This window comes from Pteronotus mesoamericanus, unplaced genomic scaffold, assembly GCF_021234165.1.
Source record: "Pteronotus mesoamericanus isolate MK-2021 breed Mesoamerican mustached bat unplaced genomic scaffold, CSHL_Meso_final contig_20, whole genome shotgun sequence".
NCBI classification, from domain to species: Eukaryota; Metazoa; Chordata; class Mammalia; order Chiroptera; family Mormoopidae; genus Pteronotus; species Pteronotus mesoamericanus.
Genome location: NW_026555085.1, coordinates 84,648,577 through 84,670,513, shown reverse-complemented (window position 1 = coordinate 84,670,513; position 21,937 = coordinate 84,648,577). Strand labels below are relative to the sequence as shown.

Genomic DNA, 21,937 nt, shown 5'->3' with positions numbered 1-21,937 from the left:
TGCCATAGATAGTTAGACAGATGTTAATAAAGGAAAGAGAGCAAAGGGAATTAGACATCAAGCTTAATAAACTGGGGAGCACAAACCTGTTTCCTTCACCATAAAGCTACAGCTTCACACCCCATTTCTCTGCAAAGGGGATTAACACCCCTCTCTTCCCCACTCTGGTCCTGGATTGTTGGAGGGTACAGAGGGAGGTGCTGTGCCTTATAGCCTGTCAGGCTGACTAGCAGGTATAAACCTACCAAAACCTGTGAAAGCTTGGGAAGTTGATTGGTTCTTTTGAAAAAGCACCCGGTCCATTACAAGTCTAAGCTAATATAAACGTGACCATGTGGGTCTAGCAGCTGCTGGGGCCCGTGGCAGACTGCATGAGCTCCAAAAGAACTAAGCTTTATTATGAAACAGAAACTCTGCACACCGGCTTTTGTTTTGGCCTTGCTGAAGACATGGTTGGACTTTTTGCATGGTGGAATGGGGGGAGATGGGACGCTGAAAACCCAGGGGGCAGCTTCTATTTCCACTTGAATAAACCACCTTGTCACACCACAGCTTCCCATGTGTGGGTCCTTATAGGGGGCCACTTTGAGAGGTATTGGGGACTGTAGTCCCGGGCAAGCTGGGGCCTGGGAGAGGACCCACAAGACTTGGCCAGAACACTGGTAATGCAATTGATAGTCAGGACCCAGTAATAACTCCGAGGGCCCCTGGGGGAAATCAGGCCTGGAAGTAAATTACACTCCTTGAAGCACGCTTTGTTTCTCCCTCAAGCCCTGTTGATCTTATACCAGGTAACCAGCTCAAGGCTGGGAAGGAAATTTACAAAATTCCTGGACCCTGACCCAAATCCTATCTGGTACCATAATGTTTACTCATCTCGGACCCAAGCAATGCGGTGTATTCCTGCCATTGTCTTCTTTAAACATCGCCTATTCTCTGTAAACTTAAGTTACTGATGTAATTAGATTCCCTGTACATTCCTGTTACCTATCCCCGGCTTGTAACCCTCTTAATAAAAGCCGTTGAGCACAGGGGCTTGAGGCATTCTCCTTGAGAGGGAACTGCCTTCCCCTTTTCTTGACAGGCAAACAGTGTCTAGAGCGACTCTTTCTTGCATCCTCAGCGAATTGGGGGACTTCGCGAGCTGAGTCCCCCATAGGTGCTTGGAATGCTTTCCTCAAAATCCCATGGAAAAGCCTAATTTCTACTGATGACATATTCACTTTTACAGAACGAATTATCAGCAATTTAATGTCTTTCAAATCCACATTTATAGCTCTAACCTCTTGCCAATGATTTAGCTTCAAAGTTTCAGTATGGAAATACTTGGGGTGGAGAACTGCTGTTGACGTTTTTTCTTTTCTGCCATATTACCATTCTTTGACTCCCATGCTAAAAATTCTATAATCACTCTTTCCTATTTTATATAGAGTAATAAAAAAATAAAAGCTGGTTATGGTATCACTTTAATTGAGAGCTGGAAGTCTCATTGTGATTATTTACTGGTTTCTCTCCCTGCTTCTATTAGATCAGTCGAAAAAAAGAAAAAAGTTAGGGCATGTAATTTCTCTCAAGGCATTGTAGTTTATTCTATTAGTAGTCTACACAAACAAAGTTATATAGCTTCTCCCATATCAAATACTGACTCAGAAGTAAAGGAGAAGGAATTCTGGGTAGTTGAGGCAATGAGGTCAACAAAAAGAAAAATTAAAACTCTATAAAACTCAGGCCTTCGACATATCCAAACTTCTAATTACATGTAAAAAGAAAAAGAAAAACAGAATGCCAATAAGCTATCTCCCATGTTCCAGCGGCAAGCCTCTGAGGACATTGAGGGTAGTTTAGGTGAAACTGAAGTGAACAGAAGAATACAATTGGTAGGTCAGAAGTACAAGAGACAACATGAACCTGCCATTGGCATCTGAAGTGGGGCAGTCTTGTGGAACTGAGCCCTTAACCTGTAGGATCTGATGTTATCTCCAGGTAGATATCCAAAATGAGTTGAATTCGTAGGATATCCAGTTGAAGTCTGCCAAAAACTGGAGAATTGCTTGGTATGGGAAATCTCCACATACACTTGGTCTCAGAAATACTGGCAGTGGAGGACAAAAATAGAGTTTTCCCCTTACAATTGGAAATTCAAAAGCAAAGAAAAGAAGTAGAAACACAACAGAAAGTGAAATATAACTGAATGAAGACAAGAAAGGAATAGAAGAAAAAGGCAAAATCATACTAGAAATGAAGACAAAATTACATAGTGCCCGAAGAATACATTTACATGAAAAAAAAAGACAGCAGAAAAACAAAAGAATGAAAATGAGATAAAAAAGTGAAACAGAGAGAAAGCACTTGATATAGAAGACAGGTAAAAGAGATTCAATTTATGTAAAATTAGAGTCTGCAAAAGAGAAAATAATGTAAGAGAACTCATATTTCAAATTATAATCCTAAAAAGCTTTCTGGAAATGAAAGAACCCACTGAACTCTCTGACCTGTAGTATGCAAATGGCACTGTAACAGAGTCCCCAGAAAAAAGGTTCAAATAACTTACATTAAGTTATTTGGTAACTTAAGAGCATTAACTGTCATCAAAATTCTCAAAAACCGTATAAAACAAGGCAAAAATGAGGTAGCATTTTCAAAACACTACAGAAAAAAAAATATAAATTTAGAAGTTTATATTCAGTTAGGCTATCCCTTCAAGTAGTGAGGATACAGAGAAACAGTTTTAAACATGCACAGGCTTAATCATCAGCCTGTCTTAGGGAATCTACTAGAAGAAAAACTTCACCAAACCGAGAGATAATGGGAAAATTTCAGGAAAAAAATTGATGATGAGCATTTAAGATATTTACTTACATATCTAAAAGCAAAACAAAGGTAGAAATAAGAGTAGAAAAATAATACATCACATGAGAGTGCTGTATGTTATATGTTCTAACAAAATATAAATAAAACAACTCAAAATTTGATGGAGCAGGGAGAGCAGAAAAAAGGAAAGTAAGTGCATTGGCTATATATGCAATCAATAGGAATTAAAATAAATACCATTAAGAACTCACACAAACCAGTGGCAAATTTTCAAATGTGTCCAGCTCACATTTTTTCATATCAGTAAGATAAATACATCAGCTTCCCTAAAAATTGCAATGATGCAAATGCTACTTGGTATTTCACAATGAAACTTAATAAAAAACTACTGTACCTTACAGTAAAGTCATAGGAGCAAGAGGCCAGTACAGAAGCATGAAATGGTGAAAACTGCAAAACAAAACAAAAAATTTTTTGAAGTCAACAATAATTATAACGTGTCACTTCACATGGTCATTCCCAACACATTATAATAAATTCAAGTCTGGTCAGGGCTGTCGCTTAAAATTATGCGTTCCTGAACCTTATGTACTTCAAGGCAAAGCATTTATGTTTTTACATTCTCCAAAGTCATTGCTCAAGCTTTTTTAGAGCTTATTTATAATAAAATACTCCCAAAGTATTTTGGAAAAATTAAATACAATTTCATGTTGGCCATCTAAAAATGACTCCTAGAAATATAGGGAATTTAAGTATCTGGTGGTAAAAATATAAACTTATTATACCTCACCAATTTCATTAATATACATTATGATGGCTATAAGCACAAGTATCGAATAAACATTTAAATGTTAAGTAAAATATATTTATCTTAGCTAATGACAAATAATATGAAGGACAAAAATCTGAAAATTTAAAGACTGTATCTTTTACATAAGTAATAAATAACATATTTTCATAAGCTTCCCTTTGCAATTACATTTCTGTTGTGTTTTTCTTACCAGTACTTTATTAGTTACATACACATAATAACTACATTTGCAAAGTTTCCAGCTTGCAAAATACTTTCACATTACCCTATTTCATTCTCAGAAGCACTGTGAAAAAAATAGAAAATATGTTCAACCACTAAAACCTGTGTGCCATTAAAAAAAAAAAAGCAGAGCACAATGTCTCATGTTAAGTTGAAGGCAATACAATTTTAAATATTAATTTAATTGAAATTAAAAAGTTTTGAAATAGAAATAACATCTTATTGAAAAAATCAAAAGGTACTTTTCCATATTGACATAAAAAAATGAAGACGGAAATTCAGAGATGTGACTTAGTAAGATGTTTTCCACAGTGACTTAGCAAAACCTACCTAAATACAAGCAGGAAAACTAGATTACGGCTCTGATAAGCAGGCAAATTTCTTAGGAGCAGCCAAAAAAAGTTATCTCATCCTCTGCTGTTTACAGAGTGGAAAATTTTCTATACCCCAAATGTTTGTGAAATTTATATTTATTATCATGTTAGGGAAAAGAAAAAATTAACCATTTCTTTATATGAGTTAAAACAATGTAAAGAGACCTTCCTGCAAATGGAAAATTATGAAGAATATAATACTAAAAGTAATTATTATAGTTAAAAAAGTTAAAAGGAATATTAGATTGGGGATAATAGAATAATAAAACATTTTTATTTAATTCTAAGTACAAATTGGCTCCTTTGTCCCAATTCATTCAATAATTACTCATATATTTTACCTAATTTTAGCTTTCAATGTTCATTATCATTAATTGGGTAACAAAAGCATGCACAAAAAAGAATCAATAACCCAAACCCATAAACACCTTTATATATATAGATTATATTTATATTTTGATTATACTTTATTCTACGTATAAAAAGAAAAGATAAAAATTTACCTTCACTCTCCTGATAGCATACGTATGGCCAAGAAGTTCAAACACTGGTTGTCGAACATTCCTTAAGTCCCAGCCTCTCAAACTACAATCAACTGCTCCAGTCACCAGCAAATTCTGAAAACAATGCAGAGATAAGTTAACCATGACATCTTTTCAAGTAAGTAGTGTCCAGGCTTCCTACTAGAAACAGTAACTATTTCCTGATAATTATTTAATTAGAATCCAGGAATCATTCTTGAGAAGTTACATTACAAAAATAGAAAGGAATCAAACTATAGATCATAAAAGCAAAAGTCAGTACGACTTGAGAGAAAAGGAATTGCATATGCTTTATGTATGTGATGGAATACTACACACAATGGAAAAAGGCATAGTTCCCTTCCAATCCACCTTCAGTAGTAGTATTAATAAGTACATAATGGATTAAAAACTATATCTGACAAATGAGCCAGCCTTTCTCTTCAGGCATTAAAAGGCAAAAGGCCTGCCAATTTATAAATATTTGAAAGAGCAAAGGGTATAAATTAAATCTTTATATATTTTTCTAAATCTAAATCAATCATTATTCCTAATTCTTACAGGCATGTCTCAATGTAGTATCTAATCATATCTGAAAATCTATGCAAATAATGGTAAGCCTCCTCCTGTTGGGTTTTACGACTTTTGCTGTCCACAGACCCCAGTGAGTTCAGAGTTCCTGGATGAATAGGCCCAGTTGGGTTCACACTCAGCCCCATCCCACATTACCCAGAGTGATAATTCATTGTCTGAATGTGTTGGGCTTCAGTATAAGCTCACTTAATGATAAGTTTCAGTGATTCCAAAAAAAATTTTAAACCACTCTCAAGTGTACATTGGCATCTTTTTTTAGAATTTCCAAATATATAGTTCACAATTTCATTTTCCTATATGAAAAATTCATTATGATGCAAGAGATTGAACTGTAGTTATCAGCACTGACATTTTTTATTTTGATCAAGTATTGCTATTGAATAGGTACTGTATTTTCTTTTAATCTATTTTATTTCTTTTTATTTAAAAAACTCTGCCAATATAATGTTCTCCTAGTTTTCATTTATTAATTTAAAACTGGGGAAAAAGTAAGGCTTAAGTTTTATCTCTTCATCACAGTCAACAGACCACTTCAGATATTTATGTGTGTGTGTGTGTGCATGTATGTATTGATAAATACCAGCACATATTTGATACGTTGACATTTCTAACTCATAAGTTTCTGTAGTTAAATGAAGCTTTGTAAAAAGCTACAAATAGACACTGTCCCCTCTTCAGAAGAAGAATGAAGTTGGGTTAGGCATATAGGGAAAATAAACAGAAAATACAAAGAATTGATGGACTGTTAAATTAAAAATCAGTCTACAAATAGTTCAGCAGCCTGCTTACCAAAGTAAATAAGAATGGAAAGCAAAAGATGACACAAATTGGCAGGGTTAAGAACAATAGAGAAAAAAAATACCGCATAAATTGTAAAGCAGTTTCCCAAAAAAACCAGTAAGGATGCACTGTTGAACTTTGAGAATTTCTGTTCCTTATTCTGCCTGTTTTATGTGCACTTAAATCTGTTTAATGCTATTGCAGGTCACTCACAGTCATCAATTAGAAATGAGAGGGACTGATTTTAACTTAATGGTCCATAAACACTAATAAAGTCCACATAAATAAAGATAAAATAAAATCTAGAACATTTCAGCATTAGGAAGGGCTTGGCAAATCAGGACAGGGCCAGACAGGGTACCTCATCGTATTTACACCAGTCACAACTCAAAATTTCTGCCTGATGTGCAGGAACCACAATTCTGACTCCTGCTGCCTTCACGTCCCAAATTCTCAGAGTCTGATCACCTGGTGAAAGAGGAAGACTTGATCACATTCCATCACACCACCTGGGGTGCTCGGTGACATGTACTCATGACGATAGATCATGGGTAATACACTGAGAGGTTATTGGCATCTGTAAATCATATATACATATATATCGTTTTAACTATAATAATAAGAACTACTAAAAGTGATGAACTACAAAAAGTAATGCACCATGACAATGTTTTTTAGATCCACTCAAATATGGAAAATCTGAATCCTACACTGAGAAAAGCACAATGGTGACTAATCACACATCTGGTGCATTTTGCTTCAGGAAACGGCCCTAAAAATCCTCACTTCTAATAAACTCAGTCCCCTGTACCAGCATATTCTACAAGAAACAAAACAGTAACAATTTTACTATTAAATATAGGTAAAGTCTACCAAGCCAAAACAAAGAATTTTTAAATTTCAGCTTTTATGTTTACCACAGTTTAATCAGCTAGCCAGAGGGACTTTTTCCTCCTTGGAAAGGAACAAGTTGGAAAAAAAAATCTAAGATTTATACTTTATATTATTACAAAATTGGTTTACATTGCTTAGCTGCACAAAGTCACCCCCAAGTAATGTTTTATATGTTTATCTTGAATTTTTGTAAACTAGAAGGAAACAACAAAATGACCAAATGAATAAAACCAGGAATAAGTATGTACATTTGCATCAAAAGTAAATTACAAACAATAACTGATCACGGAAGAAAGCTAGTTCATCTTGATGATAAGGATGTGGGCTATGGCGTGGTAGCCGTCACGGTCTTGAATTCCATTAGTGGTTGTGCGACCCTGTACCAGTTATATAATATATATCTCTGAGAATGATTCCTCATTGCTAAAAAAGAATGTTCATTTGCAGGGTTGTACAAGAATTTAGTGTAATGAAGTTTCTGTTAAGCACCTAGCATGGCTGCTAGCAGAGTAGACATTTTAACATATGGTATATAAAAGTGCTGTTTTTACATTATTCTTTACTTATCTACAAATATTTTCCTATACTATTTAAAATTCTACATCAGATCATTTAGCTAAATTTAGCTATTTAGACAATTTTTTTTTCTGATTTCCTTGGACATTGCTCAAGAAAGATAAGAACTGTCGGTGGTAATGAAAGGTAGAGGTTAAGAATGAGGACTTTGGAGTTCGAGAGCTTGGTTCTACTCCAGTTCAACCACTGGGTAGCTACTGATGTTTAATCAAGCCTGATTCTTCTTTTTCAGACCTATGATAAAATATCTTCCTCATAAAACTGAAAGAAGAAAAGGTTTAAAGATATAAGATAAGAAAACATACCCATGATTAGAAGTCATTCCTGTTAATAATAACATGAATAACAAGCTAATATTTATTGAGTGCTTACGATGTGCCAGATGCTGGTCTGGGAATTTATTGTAAACATGTTAATTTATTTTAAACATCACAACAACTGAGGTAGAAATTTTGATAATATAAAAAGTAATTTTTGTAGTAATGTACAAAATGAAGCACATGAATTTAAAATAAACCACTCAGGAGAGCAGGCAATGGAATCAGGACCTGAACCAGAGCCCAGGCTGCCTGGCTCCCCGGCCTGAGTCTCTACAGCTACACTAATGTGCCTCCTACGTTCTAGAGAAGTATTGTAATCAGGGTTGGCTGATTCTTGAGGAACTATTCTTTTACTGTATGTATTATTCATTCTATAAATTGGGGAAAACACATTTAATCATACACACGCATATACAAACACATATATAACATTCTCTCATATTTGCCCCAGATATTTTAGAAATAAAATGATGAAACATTGCAGATAATGCTGAACCCTCTGTTGTACTTCCAGTCGCAGGCCCCGTCTCCTCGGCCAGAGGCCGCCACAATCATGGATTTGGTGTGCATCTCTTCAGTCTGTATTTTTGAAATACTTTTACTACTTTTTATGGATCTATAAATACGAGCTCTTACTTTCTGTGTGGGTTTTTTTAGAAATTTATTTAAAAACACTCTCCTACTATTTTACAAAACATTGAAAATCACTCCGACAGAAGAGAGTAACTAACATTTTTGGATCTAGCTGCAGATAATAGGGATGAGAAGGAATGATGAGTTTGAAAGAGCCAAATGGAAACTGTTGAGAACTGGTACAGATTACAGCTTCAAATATCTTCAGAGGCGCTAATTATAATGACTGTCTGCATGGTCTAGCCACCAAGCAGTGGAGTTTGTTTCAGAATTCTAAATGGCTTTGATAAAATGATCTTTCATGATATTTCTTAGCCTTCAAAGTACAGTAAGTCCTCACTTAACATCATAGATAAGTTCCACGATTTTTAACAAAACAACATATAATAAAACCAATTTTACTGTAAGCTAATTGACATAAACAAGAGTTAAGATCCTACGTTGTCTCATCAATGTTACAATGACATGATGTTGAATGGAACTTTATTTGAGGACCTGCTGTGTAAAGCAGGGTGGTGCAAATGTCTATGTTTGGTCTGTCCAGCAACACTCTTCTAGGAACAGCATCTGCTTCTGGGCATGTGATTCCAGAAAAACATGCATGGTTCAAAACAGCTGACCAGCTGCCAATGGCAGGTCTGCAACTTATAAGAGAAGCTAATCAGACAGGTCCAAGCAAGGCCAGTCATAGTATCTTATTCCCTGCCCTGACCACAGTTGGCAGGTCAAAGGTAGGTACTTGAAATTTTTCTGAACTATAACTGAAAATAATGTCAGTCCCTCTCTTATGATAAAATTTACAGGTTATAAAATGAGGAGCTGCTGGCAGGGGGCATGTGTCTCACTGTAAATCCAGCCTGCAGAGTCAAGTCAATAAGCAAAGAAAAGCCCAGCTTAGAAACAGAAACTGTGTCCTTGGGACATTCAAGCATCCCTTCCCTCTCTGGGGCTGCTTTTCAATAAATTCTACAGAGACCTAAAATAGCTCAAGTTCTATCACTTGTGGGCAAAGGAAAGCACTGATCATCCTGAAGGGAGGTAGGAAGTTCACTTGAAGCTTCAGTCTCTAGAAAGCCTAGGCCCAGACAAAAACATTTGATTTGGCACAAAGCTTCCACTAAAACATAGGAAATGCCTAAATGATGTACATGAGCTTTCAAAAATTTATATTTAATATTAGGCTGAAACTTTAAAGTCTTCTATAGCTATGACTAAAGTATTGTCTAAAGTTCAGCGAGCTTGTGTTCACCCTAAAAATTACATTATATGGCTATGTGAATGATTTAAAGTACCAAAACATTACAATGAATGTTGACTAGGAGATTGAGAACTGTTATTCTAGTAACAATATGAATGAATCCCACAAATAATGTTGAGCAAAAGAAACCAGACACAAAAGTATAAAAACAGGCAACATTAATCTATGCTATTAGAAGGCAGCACAGTGGTCACCCTGGGGCACAGGGGACAGTAATGAGTGGAAGGATGTGAGGAGGCCTCTGGAAGCACTCTGTGTCTTGATCTGGTTGCTGGTACACAGACGCATTCATTGTAAAAACTCATTGCCTTGTGTACTTTAGATTAAGCACTGTTCTGTACGTATATTATACTCCGCTGAAAGATCAAACAAAACGACAACAAAGCCCAGGTGGTTGGTTATTCTAAAATTCTCTGAGACAACATTTTGGTTCCTCACTATCATACTCAAACAACCTTTTTTTTAAAAAAAAAAAAAAGAAGAAGAAGAAGAAAGAAAAGAAAAGAAAAAAGGCACCACGTTTGTCCCTCTTACAGTTCATTTAAAGGCCAGAAAAAAGTGAGAACTCTTATGTAGAAGCTAACATCCACTTCCATGACAGTTGTTCCTGCTGCACACAACTGACACTTCTTCCTCATCACTCTGTTTTCCAAATGGCACAATGACTCACACAACTCTGAGCTACCCAGACATCTGTATTTGTTGGTTTGTTTTGTTTTGTTTTAATAATTTTTAAAGTCCTCAGCTGAGGATATGTTTATCAATGTTAGAGAGAGAGGAAGGGGAGGGAGAGAGAAACATCAATATGAGAGAAACATCAATTGGTTGCCTCCTGTATGTGCCCCAACTGGGGGTCAAACCCACAAACTAGCTATGTGCCTCGACCGGGGATAGAACCCACAACCACTTGGTACACAGGACGATGCTCCAACCGAGCCACCCAGCCAGGTGGCCCATTTGTTGTTGTTTGTGTAATCGTTCTTCCCAGACAACTGGCCTTTCATTGTCAGCCAGACATTCATCAGGGCCCTGTGATGGTGCCCTAGACCCACGTGAATTACCAGTTTCTCTTTTCAGTTGCAGATCTGACACTGGCAGCAGAATCAATGAATTTAAATGCACGATGTGGAACAGGAAACGTTGGCCGCCACTATGCCTAATTTCAAACTGCAGCAGGTAAGAGAAAGTTGGGTAAGGAGAATGAGTATAAAGGTTAAGTCTGAAATCGTGAAGTGAACTGAGTAGAAAAAGGATGGATATTGGGCCCAAATAATTCAATTTAATTGAAATACCAGATGCCTATCAGATGTCATATGACTTCTTCTCAGAGTACAATAAGGTTTTTTTAACTACTGGACCCAACATATTCACACATGGCTATCACTTATGCAATTATACCGGGTCTGTCATAGTAGTAACTTAGTTTTCATGGTTCACAAGAAAGTTTACTTCACATTAATCCTCCTTCTGTACAGAGCTCAAATGTTCTTCCCTTCTAGCTCATATAATTTAGAAATATGAATTCTGTATTAATACAGCTACCATGAACTAGACAAAATGCAGTGTCCTTAGAGAACTCTGGTATGGAAGGTAAATCTAGATCTAAATCTCTAGTAACTCGCTGTTTTGGTCCTGTCTTAGCGAATGATAAATTTAGTTCTAGATCCGCAAATACCATACAACTTTGAAGGTTTCTAAATTCTTGGAGTAATTTTTTTAAAGGAACATATTCTATAGCACACAGGCCCAGTGCTTGATTTTCGTCAAATCCCCTTAGATTTATTGTAAGCCTTGAATCCGCAGCCCTTTTAGTGAATATTGGCCTACTCGAATGTACCCGTCTACTTTCACCTAATCAAAATTCACCCTTTTCATCCTCTGTGTGTGTAGTTTGTGTGCCACTCTCTCCCATTTCCCATTCCCGACTGCAGGAGCTAAGCCGGGCTGAAGCCAACGAACACATTGCATGGCCCTCTCCAGATACAGTGATTAGTTTAAGAGCATCCACAAAGTCCCTGAAGAGCCAATGAGAGAAAATGAAACTTTCCTAGACGTCTGAAAACTTCTCACTTTCTCCTAACACACAGAAACCAGAAAGATTGTGGGGATTAAAGCCACTGCCATTTTGCTATCACATGGTACCTGATACCGAAACCAACTCAACAGAAGACAGAACAAAAGTGAGGACAAGAATATCGTTTGAACCCTCTATCCAGCCATGCCTCTGTGAAGCCAGTTCTAATTCTGGACGTTTAAACTATGTGAGCTATGTGAGCAAATGAATGGTCTTCCTTCTTAAAGCAGTTTGGATCAGAATTTCTTTCAATTTCAACTAAAGAAGTCCTGGTTGATATGACTACTACGTATATTCATTTCTAATATATATTTTTAATCATTTTTAATTTTTCAATTATAGTTTATATACAACGTTACATTAGTTTTATGTGTATACCTCAGTGATCAGACATTACCTCACTTACTAAGTGATCATCCCGCTAGGTCTCGTACCCATCTGACACAATACACAGTTATTAGAGTATTACTGACTATGTTCCCTATGCTGCACTTTACATCCCCGTGATTACTCTGTAAAACAATCCGTACTTCTTAATCTTCACCTTTTCACCCATCTCTCCTAACACCCCTCCCACCTGGCACGTCAAAGTAATGTCATTAAACAGATGTTCTTTTTTTCCTGCTAAAGCAAATAATCACTCTGGATAAAAGAACTGTTTTTATACACTACCTATTTACGACATACAGATAGTTTTAAAAGATAAGTTTTATGATTATACAGCTAACTCTCTCTACCTAACCAACCTTTTTCCGCTATTCAGTCTCAACTGAACACTCCAAATGTAACATCCGGAGTCAATATTATGTATACCATGCTCCACAAAAGGCCAATGAAAGAAGTGGTGCATGACTCAGTCCAAATAAAGGGCTAATATACACAATTTTGCCTGACATTTAAATACACGCAGCTGTATTAGTTCATGATTTTGTCACTGTCAGATTTTACCTTTGGTCATGGGCATAAAAAGAACAACAATTAAAATCAAATGAAGACAATTTTAGAAATTAAATAATAATATAAATTAACAAAATTATATACAACAATAAGGTAAATAATTTTTTAAGTATGTAGTTCAAGGTGGTTGACTTACTAATATTTTCCTAAATATGTAAAATTATACTCATTATTAATTCTAGTTTATTGTGAATGATGACAATCAGAGCTCCCAGCAGACATGTCTTCACTGGTTCACTAGGGACACATGTTTCAGTTCACTGGTGGTGCACCTATTCTCTACCACTAATTCCATCCAAGAATTTGAAATGTCTCCTTTGAAAGTGGAGATACAAGGCTAAAGGGCACACCTACTCGAAGAAAATGATGCTAATGTCAATCTGATTCACATTTTCATGAGAATTTCAATGTAATTGTACTACTACTTCCTGTGTTAGGGCTTCTCACTAATAGTGAAATTATAAAAATTATAACCATTACACTGAACTGTGGTCATCTTATAGATGTGATTCACTATAAACATAAAACTCATTAGCATTTACACTAAATTAAAAGCATAAAAGATTATTAAGTCAAGTTATATATGCAGGCTAAAGAGTTAATTTAAATTAGATGCATCAATATTGCTATCCATGACTTAATAAACACCTGTCCTACGGTAAGATGCACAACAGAAAGATAAAAGATTGAAAAAAGACATTTAGGCTTAGTAAAGGAAATGTGAGAAGAAAAATATATTATTTGTCCCCAAAGCCTTCATATTTTGAAAAAGATTCATTTCAGATTATGGATTTTAAAAAATTATGACAATTTATAAGTTTTAAAAAATAACCAATAATTGTACAAGTTTACAGAGTGTACCACTCTTTATTCTGGAAAACAATGCTGTTAATTTTAATCAGCAAACAAAGCATTTTTTTAAATTAACTGCACCTCTATACACAGATGAAACTAATTCACTTCACTGTTGTCTTGGGTTCAAAAAGTTGCACAATCTAAATGGACATACTTGTCTGTACACAATTTACCTGAAGGTTTTCACTTCTGATTGTCTTCAGCCAAATAATACTTAAGAGAATTCAGGGACATGGATATTTTTAGTTTTTAGAATTAAAACTAATAAACAAAAGACAAGTACCTTATGATCTCACTTATATGTAGAATTAAAAGCCATGTACATACAAAGAACAGATTGGTGGTTGTTGGAGGTTGCGGGGAGGGTAGGCTTTCATGGGTAAAGGAGATCAAAAAGGGCAAATTTCAGTTATAAAACAAGTTGTGTGAATATAACATACAACATGGTAACTATAGTTAGTAATCCTGTATTGTTTATTTGAAAACTGTTGAGAATAGGTCTTAAGAGTTCTCATGAGAAAAACAATTCATAACTATGTGTGGTGATGGATGTTAACTAGACTTAGTGTGGTGATCCTTTCACAGTATGTATATCCAAATATTGAATAATTATGTTGTACAAATGAAATTAACACAGGGCAGGGCAAAAGTAGGCTTATAGCTATTTAAATGGAAAATAATACAATAATAAGTAATAGAAGAATAAACCATTTTGCATATTCACAACTGTAAGTCTACTTTTGCCCAGAGTGTATAACAGAGTGCCATTATACACTCTGTATAATGTTATATGTCAACTATGTCTCAATAAAAAAACAAGTTGAAAGGATTTCTGTGACATATTTCTTATGAAAGCAACTTGACATAATTCAACAACTCAGGGCATTGATATAGTTTATTAGCAAGAAAGGAACAATTAACTTATTGATTGTTTATCCTTGGGTGTTGGATAATTAAACAAGGAGACAACACTAGAAGAAGCACTCTACCTCCTTCTGTCGTTATTGTCTTCTGTCCCCCACTAAACAACCAAAAGAGTTTCTATTGTTTTATCCCCACCCTACACACGGCTCTATACCAGCGAACATTTTTCCATAAAGGGCCCAACAGTAAGTATTTGGGGCTTTTAGAATTGCTGACATAAATCAAAAGCAAACAGTCAGAAAAAAAGATCATACTAAAAAGCATCCTTGCTATAGTTTAGTGGCAATGAATTACATCCTAAAGAGAACATCCTGTAAGAAGGGTGAACATGAATGAAAGCAAAGGCTGATGCCAAAGACCTCACTTGCTCTCTGTCCCACACCTCCTATTTCACCAGAAAGGAACATCTTAGTCAAATGGTTAGAATCATTAAAAAGTAATCCAGGCCTGCCCAATTCAAGTCTAGAGGTTGGTAGACAATGAAACAGTCTCAAGAGCACAAAGAATCAGGGTCCTCCGCCCTCAGACTCTAAGGTGCACAGCGCCACCTACTGGGGAAAGCAAGACCACCATTGACTACAAGTAAGACTAGTAAAGGTCAAATTATTTACCTGAGGCTGAAGCAAAGCAACCAGGAATGTGGGGAGACCAGATTGTGCTATAAATGACATTTTCATGGCCTCTAAAGGTGCACAAAGACTTCCCAACAGTTGGATCCCACTACAAATAAATTAAATAGATCAATTACATAAAAATGGTACATTCAAATGTATGCTTTTAGATATATAATACATAAAATATATATGTAATTTTATATATGTATATACACATACTATAGACACATGTCTCAAGGACTGTTTTTTAAAATTCTATTTTTTCACAAAGCAAATGTCATTTAAGGGGCCAAAATAATCAATGCTGAACAAATTATTAATGTACAGACAAAAGATTAGAAAATTTTAAATTCTAATAAATGCTTTAATATTTAAAAAAATATATAATTAGCTACCTAATTTAAAAGCTACAGAAGCGTTTTCTGGAAGAGAAAAAAAATCAGTGGAAGCTTTGGGAAGGGAATATTTATTTTTAAATACAGTAATGCCAACATACCAGTTTGATGGTTTGATCCCATGAACCAGACACCACAAGCTGTTCACCTCTAGTTTGGCTCCAATCAACACTGTATACCTAAAGACATGTAAAGTGCCATTTAGAAAGCAAAAGAGCATCAAGTTCAGTGTTATAATTTATCTCTTTATAACAGTGATAGTCAGTTGTAACAACTAATATACTTTGTTGAAACATCAAGGGAAGTCCTATAAATCTCAACATGGTGTCCAAGAAATGGAAAGTCACCTGTCCACTCCTCTGGACTTATTCCTTACAGACTCTAATAGAATTCTACAGAACATTTCCAAATGTTCTTCACTAAAAAAAAATTACAGATTTTTAAACCTACCAGCAAATCACGGTTTGCAGCACCCTGAAGAAATGTCAAATCAGATTAGAAAATCATCTAAAAAAGCTTCCTGGGTCAGTGTTTATCAGAAAGCATTAAAATTCAACCAATATCACTCTCTGGCTTTTCTTTGAAAAAGCTTATAGGAACCAGGTGATCCTTTCAGATCTCTTGGTAAATAGCCTTAGTTCTCCAATGGTGCAATTCTAACCTAGGCTTCACTGCTCTCGATAAACCATTTCAAACAAACTATTTGGATACTAATGGAAATATTGTTCATTTTGTCATTTTCTACAACAGATTATATACAGATTAACTACTATGAGCTAAGATCAACAAACTATGTGCATAATTATACTTTATGAAAGTAGTCCTGACATGGATATATGTCATTAAATGTGATCAGCAGATTACTCTGAATCTAAAAACTCGAACTACCACAGTGATGTAAGAAGTATGACTGACTGGGGTTTGTAGTGGTTTCAGTACAGGTTACCTGTTCCCAGCTGCCTACTGTGAAGCTGAGCCATGTTAGAGCCTAAGTAAAAACAAAAAATCAGTACTACTGCCTTTATTTAAAACTGATATTTTGTTAATCATAGATTTTTACATTAATTTTGTTTTTTAAATCACTGCATTAAGACTATCTATTTTGGCCACTAAGTTTTTAGAGACCTCCCTTAAATTCAGTATTCAAGGTAAGCCAGCTCATTCTAGTCCTAGCCCGGCTGCTGCCCAGATCCATGTGAAAGAGCAAAAAGCAGCTGGAGCACTAAAGAAAGTACAATCCAGTAAGAGAGCCCATACAGTATACAGAAGCGGAAGCAGAAACCAAAAACTGCTACAGCCATCTGTTAGGTATAGGTGGAAAAGATGTGTTTGGAAGCAATCACTGAAGATTTTGAGAGCTAAAGAGTTTGATTTTTATCCTCTAGGCCAGAGCTCAGCAAATGTCAGGACCAAATAAATATTTTAGGCTTTCTGGACTATTTGATCTCTGTCACAACTAAACTCAGCCTTGTAGAGTACAAAAGTAGCCGCAGGTGACACTTAACGAACAGGCATGGCTGTGTTCCCATAAAACTTTATTACAAATCAGACAGTGGGTTGGGTTTGGCCTTGGCCCAAGCAGACAGAGTCGTCTGCCAATCCCTTGCTCTGGGCTGCTGTGAACAGTTAAAAATAACCACAAAAGCAAATCTTTATGGAGCACCTACTGCACGCACGCAGGATGTTGTCATAAGCACTTCGTATATTTATTTCACTTAATTTACACTTCTATGAAGTAGATACTATGCCAAGGCCCACAGAGATTCAAATTCCCAAAGCTTGGAAACTGCAGAGCTGAGATCTGAGTCTGGGCAGCCTAACTGCAGGTCCACCCTTCATCACTTTGCTAGGCTGTCTCTACAGCCCACTGCTTGAGGGTGCTGTTGAAATGGAATTTCTTGGTGACCCTGAGTGGTAATATTAAGGAAATAAAGTACTGCCCTTGTTGGTATCATGTTTCATTGGAGTTACATTGGGGCCCAGGCTTATTTCATTTTGTGTCCATGAATTATACGTATCCAAGAACTTAAAGCCCCTGTCCGCCCAGTGAACTCCTGCTCAAATGTCATCTTGGTCTCATGATGTCCTTCCTGAAAGAAGCATCCCCTGACAAGCCCCTCCATGACTTAGATGCTTCCTTCTGTGCATTGCAACAGCATCTTGCACCTACTTCTGATTCGGCGTTTACCATATTTTACTAAAATTCGTATTAAACATCTGCCATACATCTCGTACATCTATGCTCATTGCAATAGATGTGAATTCAAAATAAATGTGAATTCAAATAATTAAACCAGCCAAATTTATCCTCACAACCTGTAAGCCTGTTAAGAAATTATAAAGAGCTACCGTTTTCATTTTAAAAGATATCTGAATACAGCTAAAAACTAACAACATGAGCTCATGCTCCCCTGCCTCTGCACACTTGCAGTACCATGCAGGACTTGAAACTTTATGCCTTCCCTTCCTTTAAGACGGCGAGAGCCTGCACAGGCTCAGAGAGAACCCAGCCCTAATGAGAACAAAAGATAGGAGGTAAGACATCTGTGCTGATGGCAGTGTCCTGCCAGCTGTCTTATCTGACCCACAACATGGCAAGCATTAGGGCTCCAGGACAAAACTAAGGACAGGACACACACAATGAGGTTAAAAATGGAATAATAGAGGAGGAAGTAAAGGTGGCTCAATCAATAAATACTTTATTTGCTTTACATTTAAAATATTAGGACATGTAACTAACAGTGCAAGTCAGAATATTGTGTTAATAAAAACAAACAAAACCTACAGACGTAAGTACAAAAGGAAGGAAGTGCTAGGAAGGAAGCTTCGGCTGGGTGCCCCGAGGAGAAGGACTCATGCAGGGCCTTGAGGGCGGGCCACGGGGCCAAGAGCAGGAAGCAGAGGTGTAGACGCTGACCAGAAATCCTCCCCCACCCCAGAGACATACATGGGCACAGAAAGCACCCAGAGACTAGGACTAGTGAATGTTGCAAAGTAACACGAAGGTTTTGTGCCTGGGGGCTGTCAATAATGGTGGCATTAACAAAACTGGAAGACTGGAGGAAGGAAGTTAAGGTATAATTTTAGACACTCAGTTGGAGGTGACAGCAAGATAGTCAAGTGGAAATGTAGAGTAAGAATGGGGGGTTTGCATTTACGTCAAGCTCTGTAAAGTTTATAGCTGTAAGGATGTTCGGGAGACAACCAAAAAGGAATGACTGGATTCCATTATCCCAGCCTTAAGTCAGTTTACTAATCTAGTCAACAAATATTTATCAAGTACCTACTATATACAAGGCTTATATTTTAGTAGGGAAAACAGTTTGTAAGTAAGTAAAAATATAATTTCATGTTGTGATTTTTCAAAATTACAAAGCAAAATAAAGCAAAGTAAGGGAACTAGAAAACAATGACAAGGATAGCAGGTCACTTCTCAACAGTGGTCAGGGAAGACCTCTCTGAGCACGTAACTCTGTGCAGTAAAAGAAACCTCTACAGATTTGAGAAGAAAGGCTTTCTGTAGAAGAAAAGACCTTGAAGCAGGAAACAAGTGAGTTGTGTTTGAGGAACAGCAAGGTCAAATGGGAGGGAGAAGATCCCAAAGGGCCATGGTTACAAGGTTTTATATAATTTCTTTTAAGAGGTTACAACCATCAACCACAAACTACCACCTGGATTATAGTACCTTCTAACTGCTCTCCCCATCCACTCTTGCTCACCTTCAATCCATAATCTACACTGCATAAAAAATAACCTTTATAAGACACAAAATAATGTCGCCTCCCACCCCCCATGGCAGAAAGTGCTTCAGTCATTTCATACTATATGGTTCCCGCAATTTAGAATCTTCACTCAACATGGAGATTCAGCCATGCTGTTGCTTACTACCTAAAAATCAAAATCCTGTAAAACTATGCACGACTTAGGGATACATACATGTGTAGTAAACTGAAAGGAAAAACAAAAAACATATAAATAGAAAATTCAGGCTAGTGGATGCTCCCGGGAAGAAGGGAAGAAGGAAAAAATAGGATCAGAAAAAAGGAGATAGAAGGACAGAATTATTAACCAGTGGCTCCATGGTATCATAAGGTTTTATTTCTTCAGCTAGATGATAAATATACAAGTGTTTGTTATATATTTGATGTATATATTTCATATGCATGAAATGTTTCACCATAAATTATTGTTTTCAATGTCTTTCCACTGATCTTAACATAAGGGCCAAAACGCTAACTGCTGTGGGCACGTAGGCTGAGTCCTTCCCGTTCGAGCAGGAACCCTCCTTTGCCACCAGCATTGCTCCTCTGACTGCTCCTAAAGTCAATTCCTACTCTCCTGTCAGACTCAGGGATGCCCCTCCCCCGTCCCTTCCCCATCCCTAACCCAGACGAAACCTTCCCCTCTTGTAGCACTCTGCCCAGTCATAGCACTAACTACATCATGCACTGGAGAACCGGCGGCTGAAGCCTCTCCCGCTAGATGGGGCAAGGACCCTGCCTGACTTGTTCATCTCCCCCACGAGGCCTAGCACAGTCCTTTGCAGACAGGAGAGTTAATCAAAGTTTTTGGAATTAATGAAGGGGCAGAAAAAAAAATCTGAATGGAAGGCACGTCTCCTATTCGTCCACTCTTCCGTCTTTTCCCTATATTCAATCCCCCTTTTCTACCACTCAAACAATAGACATGGCGAATGGCCAGATAAAAAAGAAGAGAAATACACACGTATGTTTTTAAAAGCAGGGTCCTCTAAAGGCCTATCTTATTAAATTATTTTTGGCAGTGGTGAAAAAAGTTAATGAAAAAACTGCAAAAAAAGAAAAAAACACTGAACAATATTTTGTGCTGCTTTATGAAATCTAAACCTAATAAAAACCACAGTTTGAGAGGACAAATTTTCTTACTGAAACTAATTCTCGAAGAGTTCATTTTTAATCTACTGTACGATATTGCCCTTTTTAAGTTGTTCTAGTTAATTAAAAATCACAAAAGAAAAACTATGTCTGGAGTGGTCATATTTATGTGTATCAATACAAGGGAAAGGAACATTGACTTTTAATTACTGAGCGATTAGAAAGGGCTACACACTTCTTTTAATGGGAAATGAAATTTTTTAATTTGTCATGAATGAAAAGTTTTAATATGAATAAAAGTAAACAAAACAGCATGATAAATCCCCAGGTATCCAACATATACCTTCTATAATAATCATCATTTTGCCTACCTTGTTTTACCCCATCACTCACAGATTGATTACAGGAGTATTTTAGTATCAGACAATTTCACTCATAAATACTTCAGTAGATAAGGATGGTTTTCTTTTTTACATAAGCACAAGGCCACCTGCACATTGAACAAGGTTAACAGAAGTTCCTTAATATAATCTAATACTGTTTATATTCATATTTCCCCTATTGTCTCAAAAATGTCTTTTTCCAGTTAATTTGGATCAGGATCCAAAAAATAAAAACCGGTATTTTACACGTAGGCGCTGTCTCTGAAGTCCGTTTTCATCTAAGACAGTCCTCCCCACCTTACTTTCCCTGCCCTCCTCTTCCCATGACTTTTATTGCTTCAAGAAATAAAGTTAATGGTCCTGTAGAATCTTCTACATTCTGGATTTGGCTAATTGTTTCCTCATGGTGGTGGTTAATTTTTCTTCTACCCTTCCTACTTTCTTTAAATTGAAGTTAGATCTAGAGGTTTGATTAGATTTAGTTCAATCTTTTTTTAGTTTCCTATTATATTAGAAGGTATAACTTTTCTGGTTGACCCACTTTTAGTGATCCTAAAATTGTTCAGGAGATGTATTTGTCTTAAATTAATGGTTTTGGCATCCATGCATAGCCCTTGCTAAAAGTCATTATTTCATTTTTCTAATTCTGCTTTTTCTTCTGCATTTATTAGCTAGAATTCAGTTATAAGAAATTTTCCACATAACAATTTAATTACCCCACAATAAAATTCATACAGGAAAGGCAAGATAAATGCCTTGATTCTTAACCTTGATTTATCAATATTCAGAATGAGTCAGCAATCTTCAATGGTGACCAGTTGGGTTTTTCAATAATAAGCGAAAATATACACATAAGTGTATCTCTGTGTGGGTATAGTGTTTCAATACATTGCTGTCATTCCTTTTGATCTTCAAATTGTCACAGCACGGGTCAAGGAGTGCCTCTTCAGGCTGTCTCTTCTAAAGTTTTCACATGATCCCAGTGGCCATTCACAGCTTTCTGATACAAGAAGGTATCTTAGATTTATCTTGTTTGTTTCCTTCCCAGTCTTGGAGTTGACTATTTCTATAAGGATCCCTGTTCCTTT

General features: G+C 36.4%; 1 protein-coding gene across 1 annotated transcript in view; it reads right to left on the bottom strand.

Annotated features, from left to right (window-relative positions):
- The window catches only part of PEX7 (peroxisomal biogenesis factor 7), a 71,732-nt gene that overhangs the window by 39,596 nt on the left and 10,199 nt on the right, over positions 1-21,937 (bottom strand). The window contains exons 4-8 of the mRNA XM_054570021.1: positions 15,715-15,792; positions 15,216-15,324; positions 6,475-6,581; positions 4,722-4,835; positions 3,206-3,261 (exon numbers count right to left, since the gene is read on the bottom strand). Of these exons, the coding sequence (XP_054425996.1) occupies positions 3,206-3,261; positions 4,722-4,835; positions 6,475-6,581; positions 15,216-15,324; positions 15,715-15,792 (464 nt within the window). The remainder of the gene's footprint in view (positions 1-3,205; positions 3,262-4,721; positions 4,836-6,474; positions 6,582-15,215; positions 15,325-15,714; positions 15,793-21,937) is intronic.